The following is an 18,298-nucleotide window of genomic DNA, read 5'->3' as shown; positions in this document are numbered from 1 at the left end:
CATTTACATACAGTAAGTATTCAGAGCCTTTACTCATTACTTTGTTGAAGCACCTTTGGCAGACATGACAGTGTCGACTCTTCTTTGGTATGACGCTACAAGCTGGGCACACTTGTATTTGGGGAGTTTCTCCCATTCCTCTCCGCAGATCCTCTCAAGCATTGTCAAGTTGGATGGGGAGCGTCGCTGCACAGCTATTTTCAGGTCTCTCCAGAGATGTTCGATCTGGTTCAAGTCTGGGCTCTGGCTGCGCCATTCAAGGACATTCAGACTTGTCCCGAAGCCACTCCTGCATTGTCTTGCCTGTGTGCTTAGGATCGTTGTCTCGTTAGAAGTTGAATCTTCGCCCCAGTCTGAGGTCCTGGGCATTCTGGAGCAGGTTTTCATCAGGGTCTCTCTGTACTTTTCTCTGTTCTTCTTTCTCTCAATTCTGACTAGTCTCCCAGACCCTGCCACTGAAAAACATCCCCACAGCATGATGCAACCACCACCATGCTTCACAGTAGGTATGGTGCCAGGTTTCCTCCAGACATGACGCTTGGCATTCAGGCCAAAGAGTTCAATCTTGGTTTCATCAGACCAGAGAATCTTGTTTCTCATGGTCTGAGAGTCCTTTAGGTGCCTTTTGGCAAACTCCAAGTGGGCTGTCATGTGCCTTTTACTAAGGAGTGGCTTCTGTCTGGCCACTCTAACATAAAAGCCTGATTGGTGGAGTGCTGCAGAGATGGTTGTCCTTCTGGAAGGTTCTCCCTTCTCCACAGAGGAACTCTGGAGCTCTGTCACAGTGACCATCAGGTTCTTGGTCACCTCCCTAACCAAGGTCCTTCTCCCCCGATTGACCGGGTGGCCAGTTCTAGGAAGAGTCTTGGTGATTCCAAATTTCTTCCATTTAAGAATGATGGAGGACACTGTTCTTGGGGACCTTCAATGCTGCAGAAAGGTCTTGGTACCCTTCCCCAGATATGTGCCTCAATACAATCCTGTTTCGGAGCTCTACGGACAATTCATTCGACAACATGGCTTGGTTTTTGCTCTGACATGCACTGTCAACTGTGGGACCTTATATAGATACAGTGGGGGGGGAGTATTTGATACAGTGCTGATTTTGCAGGTTTTTCTACTTACATAGCATGTAGAGGTCTGTAATTTTTTATCATAGGTACACTTCAACTGTGAGAGACAAAATATAAAACAAAAATCCAAGTAATTAATTTGCATTTTATTGCATGACATACGTTTTTGATACATTAGAAAAGCAGAACTTAATGTTTGGTACAGAAGCCTTTGTTTGAAATTACAGAGATCATATGTTTCCTGTAGTTCTTGACCAGGTTTGCACACACTGCAGCAGGGATTTTGGCCCACTCCTCCATACAGACCTCCTTCAGGTTTCGGTGCTGTTGCTGGGCAATACGGACTTTCAGCTTCCTCCAAAGATTTTCCATTGGGTTCAGGTCTGGACACTGGCTAGGCCACTCCAGGACTTTGAGAAGCTTTTTATGGAGCCACTCCTTAGTTGCCCTGGCTGTGTGTTTCGGGTCGTTGTCATGCTGGAAGACCCAGCCACGACCCATCTTCAATGCTCTTACTGAGGGAAGGAGGTTGTTGGCCAAGATCTCGTGATACATGGCCCCATCCATCCTCCCCTCAATACGGTGCAGTCGTCCTGTCCCTTTTGCAGAAAAGCATCCCCAAAGAATGATGTTTCCACCTCCATGCTTCACGGTTGGGATGGTGTTCTTGGGGTTGTACTCATCCTTCTTCTTTCTCCAAACCCCGCGAGTGGAGTTTAGACTCAAAAGCTCTATTTTTGTCTCATCAGACCACATCAGACTCCCATTCCTCTCTGGATCATTCAGATGGTCATTGGCAAACTTCACACGGGCCTGGCATGCGCTGGCTTGAGCAGGGGGACCTTGTGTGTGCTGCAGGATTTTAATCCATGACCGCGTAATGTGTTACTAATGGTTTTCTTTGAGAATGTAGATCCAGGTCTCTTCAGGTCATTGACAAGGTCCTGCTGTGTAGTTCTGGGATGATCCCTCACTTTCCTCATGATCATTGATGCCCCACGAGGTGAGATCTTGCATGGAGCCCCAGACCGAGGGTGATTGACCGTCCTCTTGAACTTCTTCCATTTTCTAATAATTGCGCCAACAGTTGTGACCTTCTCACCAAGCTGCATGCCTATTGTCCTGTAGCCCATCCCAGCCTTTTGCAGGTCGATAATTTTATCCCTGATGTCCTTACACAGCTCTCTGGTCTTGGCCATTGTGGAGAGGTTGGAGTATGTTGGATTGAGTGTGTGGACAGGTGTCTTTTATACAGGTAACGAGTTCAAGCAGGTGCAGTTAATACAGGTAATGAGTGGAGAACAGGAGGGCTTCTTAAAGAAAAACTAACAGGTCTGTGAGAGCCGGAATTCTTACTGGTTGGTAGATGATCAAATACTTATGTCATGCAATAAAATGCAAATTAATTACTTAATCATACAATGTGATTTTCTGGATTTTTGTTTTAGATTCTGTCTCTCACAGTTGAAGACCTCTACCTGCTTTGTAAGTAGTAAAACCTGCAAAATCGGCAGTGTATCAAATACTTGTTCTCCCCACTGTAGGTGTGCATTGGTGATGTACCCACAGCGTCTATTAAAACATTCCTCAAACAGTAACCGTGGATTGATGGCAGCATTCGCGCAAAACTGAAAGTGCAAACCATTGCTTTTAATCAGGGCAAGGTGACCGGAAACATGACTAAATACAAACAGTGTAACTATTCCCTCCGCAAGGCAATCAAACAAGATAAGCGTCAGTATAGAGACAAATTAGAGTCGCAATTCAACGGCTCAGACACGAGAGGTATGTGGCAGGATCTACAGTCAATCACGGACTACAAAAGGAAAACCAGCCCCGTCGCGGACCACGATGTCTTGCTCCCAGACAAACTAAACAACTTCTTTACTCTCTTTGAGGACTTCACAGTGCCACTGACACGGCCCGCTACCAAAACCTGCGGGCTCTCCTTCACTGCAGCCAACGTGAGTAAAACATTTAAACGTGTCAACCCTCGCACGGACAAACTGAAATGGTCCACCCACACAGACAGCGTGGTGAAGAAGGCGCAGCAGCGCCTCTTCAACCTCAGGAGGCTGAAGAAATGCGTCTTGTCACCAAAAACACTCACAAACTTTTATAGATGCACAATCGAGGGCATCCTGTCGGGCTGTATCACCGCCTGGTACGGCAACTGCTCCGCCCACAACCGTAAGGCTCTCTAGAGGGTAGTGAGGTCTGCACAACGCATCACCGGGGGCAAACTACCTGCCCTCCAGGACACCTACACCACCCGATGTCACAAGAAGGCCAAAAAGATCATCAAGGACAACAACCACCTGAGCCACTGCCTGTTCACCCCGCTATCATCCAGAAGGCGAGGTCAGTACAGGAGCATCAAAGCAGGGACCGAGAGACTGAAAAACAGCTTCTATCTCATGGCCATCAGACTGTTAAACAGCTCTCACTAACATTGAATGGCTGCTGCCAACATACTGACTCATCTCTCACCACTTTAATAATGAAAAATTGATGTAATAAATGTATCACTAGCCACTTTAAACAATGCCACTTTATATAATGTTTACATACCCTACATTACTCATATCATATGTATATACTGTACTCTATACCAACTACTGCATCTTGCCTATGCCGTTCGGCCATCGCTCATTCATATATTTTATGTGCATATTCTTATTAATTCCTTTACACTTGTGTGTATACGGTAGTTGTTGTGAAATTGTTAGGTTAGATTGCTTGTTAGATATTACTATATGGTCGGAACTAGAAGCACAAGCATTTCGCTACACTCGCATTAACATCCACTAACCATGTGTATGTGACAAATGACATTTGATTTGATTTCTGTGTCTTTACAAATCATGTCCAATCAATTGAATTTACCACAGCTGAACTCCAATCAAGTTGTAGAAAAATCTCTAGAATGATCGATGGAAACAGGGTACACCTGAGCTCTATTTAGAGTCTCATAGCAGAGGGGTCTAAATACTTATGTAAATAAGATATTTCTGTTTATTACTTTTAGTACATTTGCAAAATGTAAAAAAAAAACTGTTTTCACTTCATCATGATGGATTATTGTGTGTAGATGTATGACGAATAAGGCTGCAACTTAACAAAAATGTGGAAAAAGTCAAGGGGTCTAAATCATTCCCGAATGCCCCGTACATGCCCTTCCCTTCAGTTGTGCTGTGCATTTTATCGTTCTACCAGAAGCATAACTGAGTAGATGTATTCAAAATGAAAATAAACTGAATTCATCCTATGTATCTGGCAAGAGTTTGCTCCATCAGACGATGAGCTGGAGGCTTACCAGAATGGAATGGAGTGGGACCCCCAGAAAGATGTTTACAGGCGCAGACTTAAAGTAAGACTGGAGACAAACACAGTCGCTCACATTCACTGAGGAACAAAACTGAAGAGCAGCACAGGACACTCTGCTTCCCACAATTGAGTCTTGCTCCAACTTAGATATACTCACTCTAACAGTACTCATTTGAGGTTGGGTTCAGAGCTGTTGTGTCATGTTTTGTCATTGGTTATCATGTCTTGTCTCTGTGCTTCCCTTCTATTCGTTTCCCTCTGCTGATCTTATTAGGTTCTTTCCCTCTTTCTATCCCTCTCTCCCCCTCCCTCTCTCCCTCTCTCGCTCTCTCTCTCTATCGTTCCGTTCCTGCTCCCAGCTGTTCCTCATTCTCCTAACTACCTCATTTACTCTTTTCACACCTGTCCCCTATTTTGCCCTCTGATTTGAGTCCCTATTTCTCCCTCTGTTTTCCGCTTCTGTCCTTGTCGGATCCTTGTATGATGTTCGCTGTTCTGTGTCCTTGTTCCGCCCTGTCGTGTTTTACCTTCTTCAGATGCTGCGTGTGAGCAGGTGTCATTGTCAGCTACGGCCGATGCCTTCCCGAAGCGACCTGCAGTCTGTGGTCGCGTCTCCAGTCATTCCTCTCTACTGACGAGTGGATTTCAGTTTTCCTGTGTTTGCTTTCACCTTGATAATATCCAGGATTATCGCTTTTGTCTAATACTGGAATAAAGACTCTGTTTTCGTTAAGTCGCTCTTGGGTCCTCATTCAGCTGCATAACATGTTGCTTTAAGAAAGTTTTTGATTGTGGAACTTGTGCACTGCACTTCAGGAACAAGCTGCGTTGGAAGAGGAGACAGCCAAACATACACAGAAGAGGGCAGTTTCTCCCAGCTCCAATTACCGTGACAAGTACAGCCATCTGATCGGCACCTCTGCTGCTAAGGATACAGCACATACAGTCTTATACTCAGCTGGACCCTCCCCAGATATTTGTGTTAAATGCTCTACAACAAAGCTTTCTCTACCCTTAACCTTGTTCTGAACACCTCCAAAACAAAGGTCATGTGGTTTGGTAAGAAGAATGCCCCTCTCCCCACAGGTGTGATTACTACCTCTGAGGGTTTAGAGCTTGAGGTAGTCACCTCATACAAGTACTTGGGAGTATGGCTAGACGGTGCACTGTCCTTCTCTCAGCACATCAAAGCTGCAGGCTAAAGTTAAATCTAGACTTGGTTTCCTCTATCGTAATCATTCCTCTTTCACCGCAGCTGCCAAACTAACCCTGATTCAGATGACCATCCTACCCATGCTAGATTACGGAGACATCATTTATAGATTGGCAGGTAAGGGTTCTCTCAAACGGATAGATAATCTTTACCATTCGGCAATCAGATTTGCCACCAATGCTCCTTATAGGACACATCACTGCACTCTATACTCCTCTGTAAACTAGTCATCTCTGTAAACCCGTCGCAAGACCCACTGGTTGATGCTTATTTATAAAACCCTCTTAGGCCTCACTACCCCTATCTGAGATATATAGTGCAGCCCTCATCCTCCACATACAACACCTGTTCTGCCAGTCACATTCTGTTAAAGGTCTCCAAAGCACACACATCCCTGGGTCGCTCCTGTTTTCAGTTCGCTGCAGCTAGCAACTGGAACGAGCTGCAACAAACACTCAAACTGGACCGTTTTATCTCAATCTCTTCATTAAAAGACTCAATCATGGACACTCTTACTGACAGTTGTGGCTGCTTTGTGTAATGTAATATTGTCTCTACCTTCCTGCCTTTTGTGCTGTTGTCTGTGTCCAATAATGTTTGTGCCATGTTTTGTGCTGCTACCATGTTGTGTTGCTACCTTGTTGTTGTCATGTTGTGTTGCTACCATGCTGTGTTGTCATTTGTTGCTACCGTGCTATGTTGTTGTCTTAGGTCTCTCTTTATGTAGTGTTGTCTCTCTTGTCGTGATGTGTGTTTTGTTCTATATTATTTATTTATTTATTTATTTTAAATCCCAGCCCCCGTCCCCACAGCAGGCCTTTTGCCTTTTAGTAGGACGTCATTGTAAATAAGAGTTTGGTCTTAACTGACTGGCCTAGTTAAATAAAGGTTACATACATTTAAAAAAACAACACAAAAACGTTCCAATAACAAAATATGCAGTAATTCCTTACTGCAACTAGATTATAGAATAGAATTATATAATTATTTTCCTTGTAAAGAGCAAAAACAAAGGCTAAACTCTCAGCAACCAACTGTTGGCCCTCATGGCTGTGCTCCGATCCTCTATACTTTCACTGGGAAAGGGACTCATTTGCGTGGGAGAAATGACAGGACTCTGGTGTAGACGGAAAGAATGCCAATAGAGAAAATTCTCTAAATTCTTAGACTTTCAAGTTACCAATTTGGTTGGAACATGGAATATGAAAATGTCAACCAGTCTAGGACAGAGGACATACATAATTCAAGAACCTTCCATCCATACCCACGAGTTTCACCTATTATATATGTCCTGGAAAACACGTAGGGTCTTTCAATATACAGCAGTAGGCCAACTGTAGGTTAATACTGTATAAGAACAGATTTGAGGTATTCCCTCTGTGCTCCTCACACATTTTCTCTAAATTCTCTTTTGCACTCAGTCACTTACTCATGCACACACACACACACACTCACACACACACACACACACACACACACACACACACACACACACACACACACACACACACACACACACACACACACACACACACACACACACACACACACACACACACACACACACACACACACACACACACACACACACACACACACACACACACACACACACACACACACACACACACACCCTCTCAGGAGGTGTTACTGCTGCCTGCCCCTGTGTCTTCCGCGCCTGTCTTCTGACCTTTCTTGGCCTGGATCTCATTCATGGCCAATCCTTTTGTTGGCCACTGGTACTGAGGGAAGAGAGACAAATACATGTTGTTATGCGAAGAACAGAGCACAGATCATGAGGAGATGTGATGCACTAAGGAATACAAATCAATACTGAGCCTCTTCACACTCAACCATGCCTGGTCGGCCTCTGGCATATGTTTATCTATTTTTGTATTTTTTGTTGAACCTTTATTTAACTAGGCAAGTCAGTTAAGAACAAATCCTTATTTACAATGACGGCCTACCGGGGAACAGTGGGTTAACTGCCTTGTTCAGGGGCAGAACGACAGATTTTTTACCTTGTCAGCTCAGGGATTCGATCCAGCTACATCATGTCTTTGTTATAATTTCATTGTTGGTGTCATATTCATGCCGAAGTGTCTCATTTAAAGACGCAAAACACTGTTTGGCATCGGACTGCCTATAAACCACTGTTGTGTAATCTCGTCTGGTCAAACTGAATCAGTGAGTCACACTTAAATGAGGATTGGAATGAGTTTCCTATGCTATGTGGACATTGCTGTGCTGTCGTTGTTTTATTCTGTGTTTTCCCCCATGCCCAGTCTGTAAAGATTTCAGCATGAAGGCATCTAGCAGTTTGAAAGTAATCGTTTTAATCCCTGAATGTTTTAATAAATGCTGGAGTAATGTTGAATAATAGTCTTTCCTCTCGTGTCCCATAACATTGCAGTGTGTTGGTAGCCCTACTAGGTGCGTTAGCCTTTTAGGAGGGAGGGTAGATGTCTTGAGACAAAAATACATTAAGGCCTAAAAGTATCTTTACATATGTTTTACTGCTTTGAGACCTAAAAAATTACACACTGTCATTTCTAATTGGGCAATTCTCCAACACGATTTACTGTGCATCGGCCCTTCAGTCTTCATCTCACATCTGCAAATTATCTTGACAGCGGAAGTGAGCTTAATCTTTTTCACTGCCATTTCAATTCCTCAACCATTGGACACAGTTGACAGTTGCCGTGGCCTCTCTCTCTGAGCCTCAGACTTTGTGTCCCTCCACCGCCGCCCGAACGCTGGTCGTTCCGTTGAGCAAACAGCGCACAGGTTCCATTGTGATCCAGTAGGAGCTTCGGTTCTCCCTATCGAAAGATCTTATCTGCCTTTGAATCTTTAACAAATAAGCAGCAGGCTTTTGACCTCAAGGTCATGTAATTTCCATTATGACATCATAGGCTCCCATCCCATTTTTTATTATGACATCACAGGCACCCATCCCGTTTTCATTAGGACGTCATCGAAATGTCTAGTTAGGGCTACTGTGCATTTTAGAGACAAAGTAAGTCTGCTTCATTTCTCCAAATAATTATTTGACAACATAGGGTTTATTCCTACTATAGGCCTACTTGACAACCAACACCCATAAGATGATTTAATATACTTGTATTAATTCTCATCCTCTATCTTTGAAAGCATATGATTTCAACGTCCTTGACGACCTGCATTTTGACAGCATCACGTCATTCATTTCACCCCAGTTTATAAATTGGCGTATTCTTCCTGTAGGAGGTGCCTTCGTGAAAACCAATGATAAATTAATGATTTTATGGGGAGTTTTACACGGTCCTGGGGTTTGCTGTCGCAGTTGCTGCTATTTCATTTCATATTGACAAGGAACATGAAGCATATTTTCTTATTAATTTGCATACGTATGTTCGTTGGTTGTGGCGGTGATGTTATAAGAACAAGGAAAGGTAGGACGGACGGCCTGCAAATCTAAAGTTAAATCGTTACCTGCTACTGATGAAATGCGTATATGATGTAGTTAAAAACAACATTTAACATTCTGAGTTTTACGATATAAAAACACAACAACCGCTACTTGCGATGATCTACGCTTGTGTCGTTTTTAATCTTCTGACTTTCATCATTGCAACTTTTTTTTTCTATATTTGGCAAGTGTACACAGTGCGTGTATTTCTGTCCTATCTATAAGGTTCGTGTAGTATTCATACAGTAACTTGTTTCACAACTTTGTTTAACTATCTTTATTCCCGAAGGCGTTATATTTTGATGAGATCAGTCTCTTACATTTTCTGTTGATGAAAACTCCTGCATTGCTTCATATGGTAAACGCTTCAGCTGCTCAAATGATTTCTTACCTTCCATCCTTCCCTTTTGTTTTGCATCCAGTGTCTTCAGTTTTCTGTACTTTCAAAGAGAAAACGTACAGTCCAGGAGACAGCTGGCATCCTTATCTGGAACCCTTTGGATTCATGTTTTGTATGCGCTGTTCCTGCACTAAGGTACTTTACCCATATAGTTAGAATACGCCATTAGTCCGTTTAGTCTCATCTGTGGGTTAACTTAATACAGTATGAAACCACAACACTGTCATATAGACTACTGTAATCAAACTGTCTGAATCTGAGTGATATTGGATCGTAGGCTACTGCATGCCGAGGATTTAGGCTACACGCTATCTATTATACTGGCAGTCGCTTGAAATGATTTTGGTGGGTGGGATTTCAAGGTATGCCTGTAAAACATGTACTGTTTCCCTCTCTTAGACAGGCCACGTGAAATGTAACACAATTAAGTGTCCTACTCTGCAGTGTGAGAACCCAGTGACTGACTCCGAGCAGTGCTGCCCTCGCTGTACAGGTAGGATCAGACATTGCCATTACAATACAGCAAGAACAACATCCTGCTTTGGCACTTGTGTACATTTATTTTGGGCTTGCCATTATCTCCTCAGATGAGCCTAGGATTCCAGCTGGCCTGAGAGCCCTGGTGAAGTCCTGCAAGTATAATGGAACTATCTACCAACCGGGGGACACCTTTGCCAACCACGACCTCTTCCCATCTCGCCAAACCAGCCAGTGTGTCATGTGTACATGTTCTGTAAGTCGCACTCTCTCTCTCTTCCTGTAGTTTACAGTGTTGATATTTTACAATGGAGGCTTGGGCGTTACAGCTTGTTATTCTGAGAATGTAACTGGGAGTTTTTCCTCGTGTGTCATATCTGACGACCTAGCCATAATACTGGAGCTGTTAATGTAGCTACAATGCCCGGTGGGAACCAATGCCACCCTATTCTGCAACGTCTGACATCCCTTCTGTCTCTCCTTCACCTTTTTGTCCACTGTTGTTTTTAGAATGGCAATATCTTCTGTGCTCTGAAAACTTGCCAGCCACTGACCTGCTCCTCGCCATTCTCAGTCCCAGATACCTGCTGTCTAGTGTGCAAAGGTGATCACATTTTATTTCTTGCAACATCAGATTTGCATCCCAACTTTCTGTTAAAGTAAATAAGTCAACGAGTATGTCTCCTGTTAACTCTGTGTTTAGATGGCGGCATTAATGTGTACACATCCGTGGAGCATAGAGGCCAACAGCTGAACCGAGGCGCTGTATGTCTTTTTCTGTTCATTCGTTAATGACTCTAGTCTTCTAGATTTGTAAAACCGTCATATCAACAAACCAAAAAAAACGACAACTAATGTTTCATCTTCATTTGTGAGACATGCAAATCAACTTTGATGAAACCGTGTGCGCAGGGGATTTTGATTTGAGGGGAGATATCTGTACTGTCCATATGTCCATGTTCATATCTACCTGTGTTACTGTATTTTAGAAGGGGGGGGTGGTTCAACTCATTGGCATTGGAACTGCACGTGAATCGAAAATAACCCCGTAATAACTGTGTCTATTTGTGTCCGTGAATATACAAGAGGCATTCATTGGACCAGTGTGCTGGAGAGCAGCTCCAAGGGCGCTCTGTCCGTTCTACTCCATCCACAGTCAGGGGTACTCCCAGAGGCCTGAGCCTGCCCAAACTCCACTTCAAAGGTGCTGCAGAGACCACTGTGAATTTCCTGCTGCAGAAAAACCACCAGAAGGGTGAGAATTTAATGACAGCCCTACATTGATAATAGACTTATTGATAATTCTCCTATTTTCAATGCCTACAATAGGCGACCGGTTCTCTGGTCATTGAGCAGTTCCATGTAATACAGTTTTCCACAAGTGTTTCCACACGCTTGCTGAATCTTTGGGCCATGTTCCCAAAACTCTCGACACAAAACACAAAACCACAAACACAAAATGCTAAACTCTATCTCTAGCAAAAGCAAACACTGCATTCAAAACTGTTTTATCTCTTTCCAAAATAGTTTTTTTGCATCAAAATCATACACACACACGTCATGAATAGATCTGTCTACCAACCAACAACACACGGATGTGCTCAACACAAAACACTACCATGAATATCCCATCAGTAGGTTTATGCCTTTTGCATTTTCCGTGTTACACTGTAGCTGGTTGTAAAAGGTTGTTACAGTAATGTATACCTACTCAAATATACAATATTAAACACACTCACATGCAATACCGTATGTCATTTATTTCCAACAATTGTGTTTTGTATATAACACTTTCCATACCCAAAAGGAGAAAACCAGGGAAAAAAATTCAGTAAGATAAAGGGTTTTCTGTACAAAAATGTAAAAAAGGAAAGTGGCTCATTCTTTCAAAACACAAAAAGACAAAAACACGTGCAAAATGTAAGGAATAAGACATTAGGCTGCATCCTGCCTCCTATTTGGATCTGGCCACAGCACCTCAATCTATAGTCGTGGCCAAAAGTTTTGAGAATTAGAATGTATGCACACATGACTGTAAGTCGCTTTGGATAAAAGCGTCTGCTAAATGGCATATATTATTATTATTATTATTAATTACACAAATATTAATATTCACAAAGTCTGCTGCCTCAGTTTGTATGATGGCAATATGCATATACTCCAGAATGTTATGAACAGTGATCAGATGAATTGCAATTGATTGCAAAGTCTCTCTTTGCCATGCAAATGAACTGAATCCCCCAAAAACATTTCCACTGCATTTCAGCCCTGCCACAACAGGACCAGCTGACATCATGTCAGTGATTCTCTTGTTAACACAGGTGTGATTGTTTAAAGAGGACAATGCTGGAGATCACTCTATCATGCTGATTGAGTTCGAATAACAGACTGAAAGCTTCAAAAGGAGGGTGGTGCTTGGAATCATTGTTCTTCCTCTGTCAACCATGGTTACCTGTAAGAAAACACGTGCCGTAATCATTGCTTTGCACAAAAAGGGCTTCACAGGCAAGGATATTGCTGCCAGTAAGATTACACCTAAATCATCCATTTATCGGCTCACCAAGAACTTCAAGGAGAGCAGTTCAATTGTTGTGAAGAATGCTTCAGGGCACCCAAGAAAGTCCAGCAAGTGCCAGGACCATCTCCTAAAGTTTATTCAGCTGCGGAATCGGGGCACCACCAGTACAGAGCTTGCTCAGGAATGGCAGCAGGCAGGTGTGAGTGCAGTGAGGCGAAGACTTTTGGAGGATGGCCTGTTGTCAAGAACGGCATCAAAGAAGCCACTTTTCTCCAGGAAAAACATCAGGGACAGACTGGTATTCTGCAAAAGGTACAGGGATTGGACTGCTGAGGACTGGGGTAAAGTCATTTTCTCTGATGAATCCCCTTTCCGATTGTTTGGGGCATCCTGAAAAAAGCTTGTCCAGAGATAACAAGGTGAGCGCTACCATCAGTCCTGTGTCATGCCAACAGTAAAGAATACTGAGACCATTCATGTGTGGGGTTGCTTCTCAGCAAAGGGAGTGGGCTCACTCACAATTTTGCCTAAGAACACAGAAATGAATAAAGAATGGTACCAACACATCCTCTGAGAGCAACATCTCCCAACCATATAGGAGCAGTTTGGTGACAAACAATGCCTTTTCCAGCATGATGGACCACCTTGCCATAAGGCAAAAGTGATAACTAAGTGGCTCGGGTGGCCCAGAAGTTAACTGACAGCATGTCAGTGTGGATTGCAGAGGTCTTGAAAAAGAAGTCAACACTGCAAATATTGACTCTTTGCATTAACTTCATGTAATTGTCAATAAATGCCTTTGACACTTATGAAATGCTTGTAATTATACTTCAGTATTCCATAGTAACATCTGACAAAAATATCTAAAGACACTGAAGCAGCAAACTTTGTGGAAGTTAATACTGTACATCACAAGCCATGTTCTCCCTGGCTAAACAGCAGGGTGTCACACCTTGGTCATTGTATTTTGTGTTTTTGGTATTTGTTTGGGTAGGCCAGGGTGTGACATGGGTTTATATGTTGTGTTTCGTATTGGGGTTTGTATTAATTGGGATTGTGTATGATTAGGGGTGTGTCTAGTTAGGCTTGGCTGCCTGAGGCGATTCTCAATTGGAGTCAGGTGATTCTCGTTGTCTCGGATTGGGAACCGTATTTAGGTAGCCTGAGTTCGCGTTGTATTTTGTGGGTGATTGTTCCTGTCTCTGTGTAGTGTTCACCAGATAGGCTGTAATAGGTTTCACGTTCCGTTTGTTGTTTTTGTATTTATTCAGTTATTTCATGTACCGCGATATATTTCATTAAAGTCATGAGTAACCTACACGCTGCATTTCGGTCTGACTCTCTTCATTCAACAGACGAACAACGTTACAGAGGGAAAGAATATTCTGGAGTGACGGATCCAGCCTCCGAAAGGCCCCACATCAACTTCACCACATGCATCCTTCATTGCCTGGAGAAGAGGCATGCGTGTGAGGGGATGGCGTTCATCCACCTTCCATCACCAAAAAAACTATTCAATTGGATTTAGGAATGGGAAACTCATGTTGTCCCAAGAGACAACATAACTGGACTGCTCTGGTCCACCCCTCTGCTCGGCTGGAATGAGGATGCCATGTAGTGTGTCCAGGAATGTGATGAGAAGGGCGGTGTTGTAGGGACCAAGGTTGGCATGGTGATGGAGGATGCCTTGCTGGCATCGCACGGTTGCGCACATGGTGAAATTCCCTCCACCCTGTCCAGGGACATTCACAATGGCACAGTGGGCAATAATGTTCCGTCCCCTTCTTTTGGCTAGGTTGAAGCCAGCCTCATCAATGTAAATATAAACGTGCAGAATTGAAGCGGCATCCAGCTCCAAGACTCTCTGAAACAGACAACGAGACCATATGTGACATAGACCGAGAGTGGTCAATGTGGTGAGGCACGATACACTGGATTACAGTACTGTAATGTGTCTATACAGTGCTGATATGATAGTAAAATCACAGTATATAGTACTTGCACATATTCATAGCGCTGTTCTTTAACCCTCTGAGTTTCGCTGAAATGGCACCCTGGAGACCCGTTTCATCCGGATTCGGTTGCGTTGTAATACACGGTCCAATGTTGACAAGCCCACCTGGTGAATGTTATTGTATATTGTGTTGTCTGCAATTATTTGGTTCTGGATTTCTCCTAGTCTAATGGTGTTGTTTGCCACCACCATGTTCACCATGGCCTGGGTCTCTGTTCTGGTGTGAACGGTGTCATCCACCATGGCCTGGCCGTCTCTGTTCTGGTGTGAACGGTGTCATCCACCATGGCCTGGCCGTCTCTGTTCTGGTGTGAACGGTGTCATCCTCCATGGCCTGGCCGTCTCTCAGTTCACAAATATGATATGATTGGTTACAGTAAGCTAAAATAATCTATTTTCTTTCAATATGAAATGACATTACTGTAACATTGGCCAACAATCACTGAGTAACAAAGGCCTTACTAATATGTCGGACTGCAGTATACTACAGTATACATACATAAAGAGCATAGTGTAGATGGTAGGTAACTTACTGGTTCTCATTTCTGAGTGTACGGATGATGTATGCAACCGTGTAGCGGCTCAGATTGGGCTGAACTCTGCCCAGCCTCCCTCATACTCAATCCATGGTTGAGCACATGGTCAACCAATGTCGCCCTGATCTCATCTGAGACCACTGTCCTTCCTCATCCTCGTCCTCCTCCTTACTCTCACTCCTTCACCTCTAGCTCTTGCTTCTCTTTGACTTCCATTGTCCTCCAAAACAGGAGAGCTCATCTGTGGCCTTTTTATAGTGCTATAGCTCTGATTTTTAAGTGAGCAATTCAGCAACTAGTGTTTACACCTGTGAGGAGTGGGTGTTGCCAATTGGTGTATAGAGCCTGGCATTGTGATTGGTGTTGCTTTCCAAAGGGACGAAAGAGATTTTCATTTTCATTGGGGAAAAAACTATATAACCCTTACAGCTTTGTGATTTGTAATAATATTTAATACAAGTTTTTTTTCATTTTTCTCTCAGCATGCCAATACAGCGGCAAGACCTACTCTCATGGTGATGTGTGGCACCCAGTCCTGGGGAAGGTCCTGGAGTGCATCCTGTGTACCTGTAAGGATGGCATGCAGGACTGCAAACGCCTCACATGTCCCAGCCAGTATCCATGCCAACATCCCATGAAAACCGAGGGGAAGTGCTGCAAGATTTGTCCAGGTAGTAGTGAACAATCATTTTTTTTCACCATAGGGTTTTTACAAGACAAGTAATCTCTCTGTTTCTTGCCCCTAGAACTTAAAGCTGAGAGCAACGGGACTGACTGTTACATGAACACAAATCTTGGACATGACCATAACAAACTCTCGGTGTACAAAGTTAAGCCACCGTCAAAGGATCAGACCGAGGACACCGTTAGGATAATTGCTATTGAAAGTCAAGGGACTGCTGAAGTTGAAGTGCAAGTATGGAAGACTGTAGGAGGTAATAGGAGGGGGGGGGGGGGGGGGGGGTATTAGAGGGCACTAGCATGGCAGTGTTAATAACAAAGTTACAGCAGTGGATTACCTTACTATTCGGAATATCACCCATTTTGTATTTTCACTTTTCCCAGGAGTTGTACAATTAATGGAAACGGGGAGAAGTTCTGAAGAAAGATCTTCTAGATAATCCAGATAACTACACCTTACTGGCAACATTAGGTGAAGGTGAGTTTATGTGATGTTTTCCAGTAATTAAAAGTAGAATAGTCCTCTAGTTATAAATCTTGTAATCCTTTTAGTTTCTTTTTAAGGAGAGCTTTTCCTTGCCAATGTGAATAGTTGGGCAATACAGCTCAAACCATTTCTAGACATAAGGTCATAGACTAGACATATTGTAGACCAAAGGAAATTTCATTTCACCAGATTAAAAAAACAACTGTTTTTCTCTGTGACCATCTTGTTTCCTGCTGGGGGGGGTTGCTTTTTGTCTGCTGTTGAATAGCCACATGTCTTTGTTCTTTTTACACAGAGACTTGGAAAAGATTCAAGGAGGAAGAAGACTATCAGAAGAGATTTCCCAATCCCAGGACCTGTGAGGATGGGATCAGGGAGTTAGTGAAGTTCTTGTATCCAGACCAGCTGTGCTCATCTTAACTTTCATTCTCTGACTTTGAAGTGACATATTTACTACAGAGGACATTGGTGGAAAATGCACAGCATTCATATCTATTTCATTAAACATGAAGCAAACCATTGCTTATTGGTTAGAGAATAACAAGCTTTTGTTTCTTTTTAAATGTCAACATAACTCATAACAATGTGATGTCCCATATTCTCAGTAACAACATTGTTGGTAGCAATTTGGTAGTAGAAGACACAAAAATAGGGGAGAAAACTGCAATGAATTTAAAGCATTATCTCATTTTTGTTTTATGGCATGCTGGAATACAGTAAATCTGGTATTATCTAAAAATACAGGTGTACATGTATATATTAGAAAAATACTGCCAACTGGCCATAGCATGTTTTTATAGAGTAGGCTATATTCACAATCACTTTACTCTTCTGCAAAATACTGCTTTTTGAAACCATATGCCTTTTCTGAATGTACCAAGAAATATTAATCAACATATTTATTGTAAATACAAATATGTTAACATATGTAATTTTGGCAGAGTTTATAATATTGGTTTGTTTGATATGTTTGTACATTATGTATACATTTGAGTGTGTACTGGAAGGTCCTTGTCTTGCTTTAGCTTATTGGGCTATACACTAGTGATTTCTGCAGAAAATGTGGATTTGTTATCTATGCATTGGTACTGCCCTGAAAAAGTTTTCGTATGTATTCTTTCATGAGAGTGATTACTTTGGTTTGGGGAAACCACTTTCCATTATGTTCTCTGATATATTTGTCATTATGCTAGGTCAGTTTTCTACAGGCGAATTTTCCATATGATTCTGTGCGATTTCAGTGCTTGATGTACACGTCTTTCCCTTTTGCACAGTTGCGAGGCGTTCTCGCACGTAACGACGAGGCTAAAAGTTATGATATTGTTGAGCTCTACCTGAGGCGAGAATTCCAGCGCAAGACGGGCTGTTGTTTCTCCTTTGACTATCCTCCAGTGAACACAGTCGACCAGGAGGATTTCGGCTTTATAAATTGTGCCTGTAATTTGGCTTTGTTCTCCAGTGTTATAGTTTGTTTTCTCAAGGGTTATAATGCCCTAACAGAGATGAGCACAACAATAGAGCACTGTTCATTTGATTTGATATATATATATGTGTGTGTGTGTGTGTGTGTGTGTAAGTCAGGAGTTGGAAGGACACCAACATTTTCCAATAAAGAGAACTGAAGAAGAGATGTCTCCGGGAGGAATTATATTGAAAAATAAAAATAATATTGCTGGAGGCCCTAGTCTTTTGGAGAAAAAAAAGGTGTAGAGCACAACTGTAACAGGATTGTCAAATAGTTCAACATAATTTGATTATTTGCAGGATGTATAATCTACCAAAACCAAGAAAAATAAACCCTTGGTCTTTAAAAATGGAGGATATTATTGCTGTTTTTCCTAGCACATCAAATACCTATTATGACAAGTTACTGAGTATGTCATTACTGTTCTACACACATTGAGATAGCTGGCTTATGACCACATCATCTGAGGTCCATGTTTGCCTTAGAGTTGAGTTGTCCTGTCAACAGCTTGTCAACAGGCTTGTTTAGGTCAACAGGCATAAAAATAATAATAATAATAATGAAAAGGCCCCATTGTCCCTGTGCCATATTCTTTGCGGTAGACTAGCCGCACACAGAGTCCTGTCGATATGGGAGCAGTGCACTGACTTGTGACT

At 42.7% G+C, this 18,298-nt stretch overlaps 1 protein-coding gene across 1 annotated transcript; it reads left to right on the top strand.

The window, feature by feature from the left end:
- Positions 1-8,876: 8,876 nt before the first annotated feature.
- Positions 8,877-17,974, top strand: LOC123993739 (chordin-like protein 2). The gene is given in 12 exon segments (XM_046296180.1): positions 8,877-9,047; positions 9,487-9,599; positions 9,864-9,957; positions 10,052-10,197; positions 10,452-10,545; positions 10,645-10,706; positions 11,028-11,196; positions 15,492-15,680; positions 15,756-15,944; positions 16,075-16,097; positions 16,099-16,168; positions 16,473-17,974. Coding segments are annotated over 12 exon segments (1,422 nt in total). The 5' UTR covers positions 8,877-8,899; the 3' UTR covers positions 16,598-17,974.
- The last annotated feature ends 324 nt before the right edge of the window (positions 17,975-18,298 follow it).

This window comes from Oncorhynchus gorbuscha, linkage group LG02 (genome assembly GCF_021184085.1).
Source record: "Oncorhynchus gorbuscha isolate QuinsamMale2020 ecotype Even-year linkage group LG02, OgorEven_v1.0, whole genome shotgun sequence".
NCBI lineage: Eukaryota > Metazoa > Chordata > Actinopteri > Salmoniformes > Salmonidae > Oncorhynchus > Oncorhynchus gorbuscha.
This window is presented reverse-complemented; position numbering and strand designations above follow the sequence as displayed.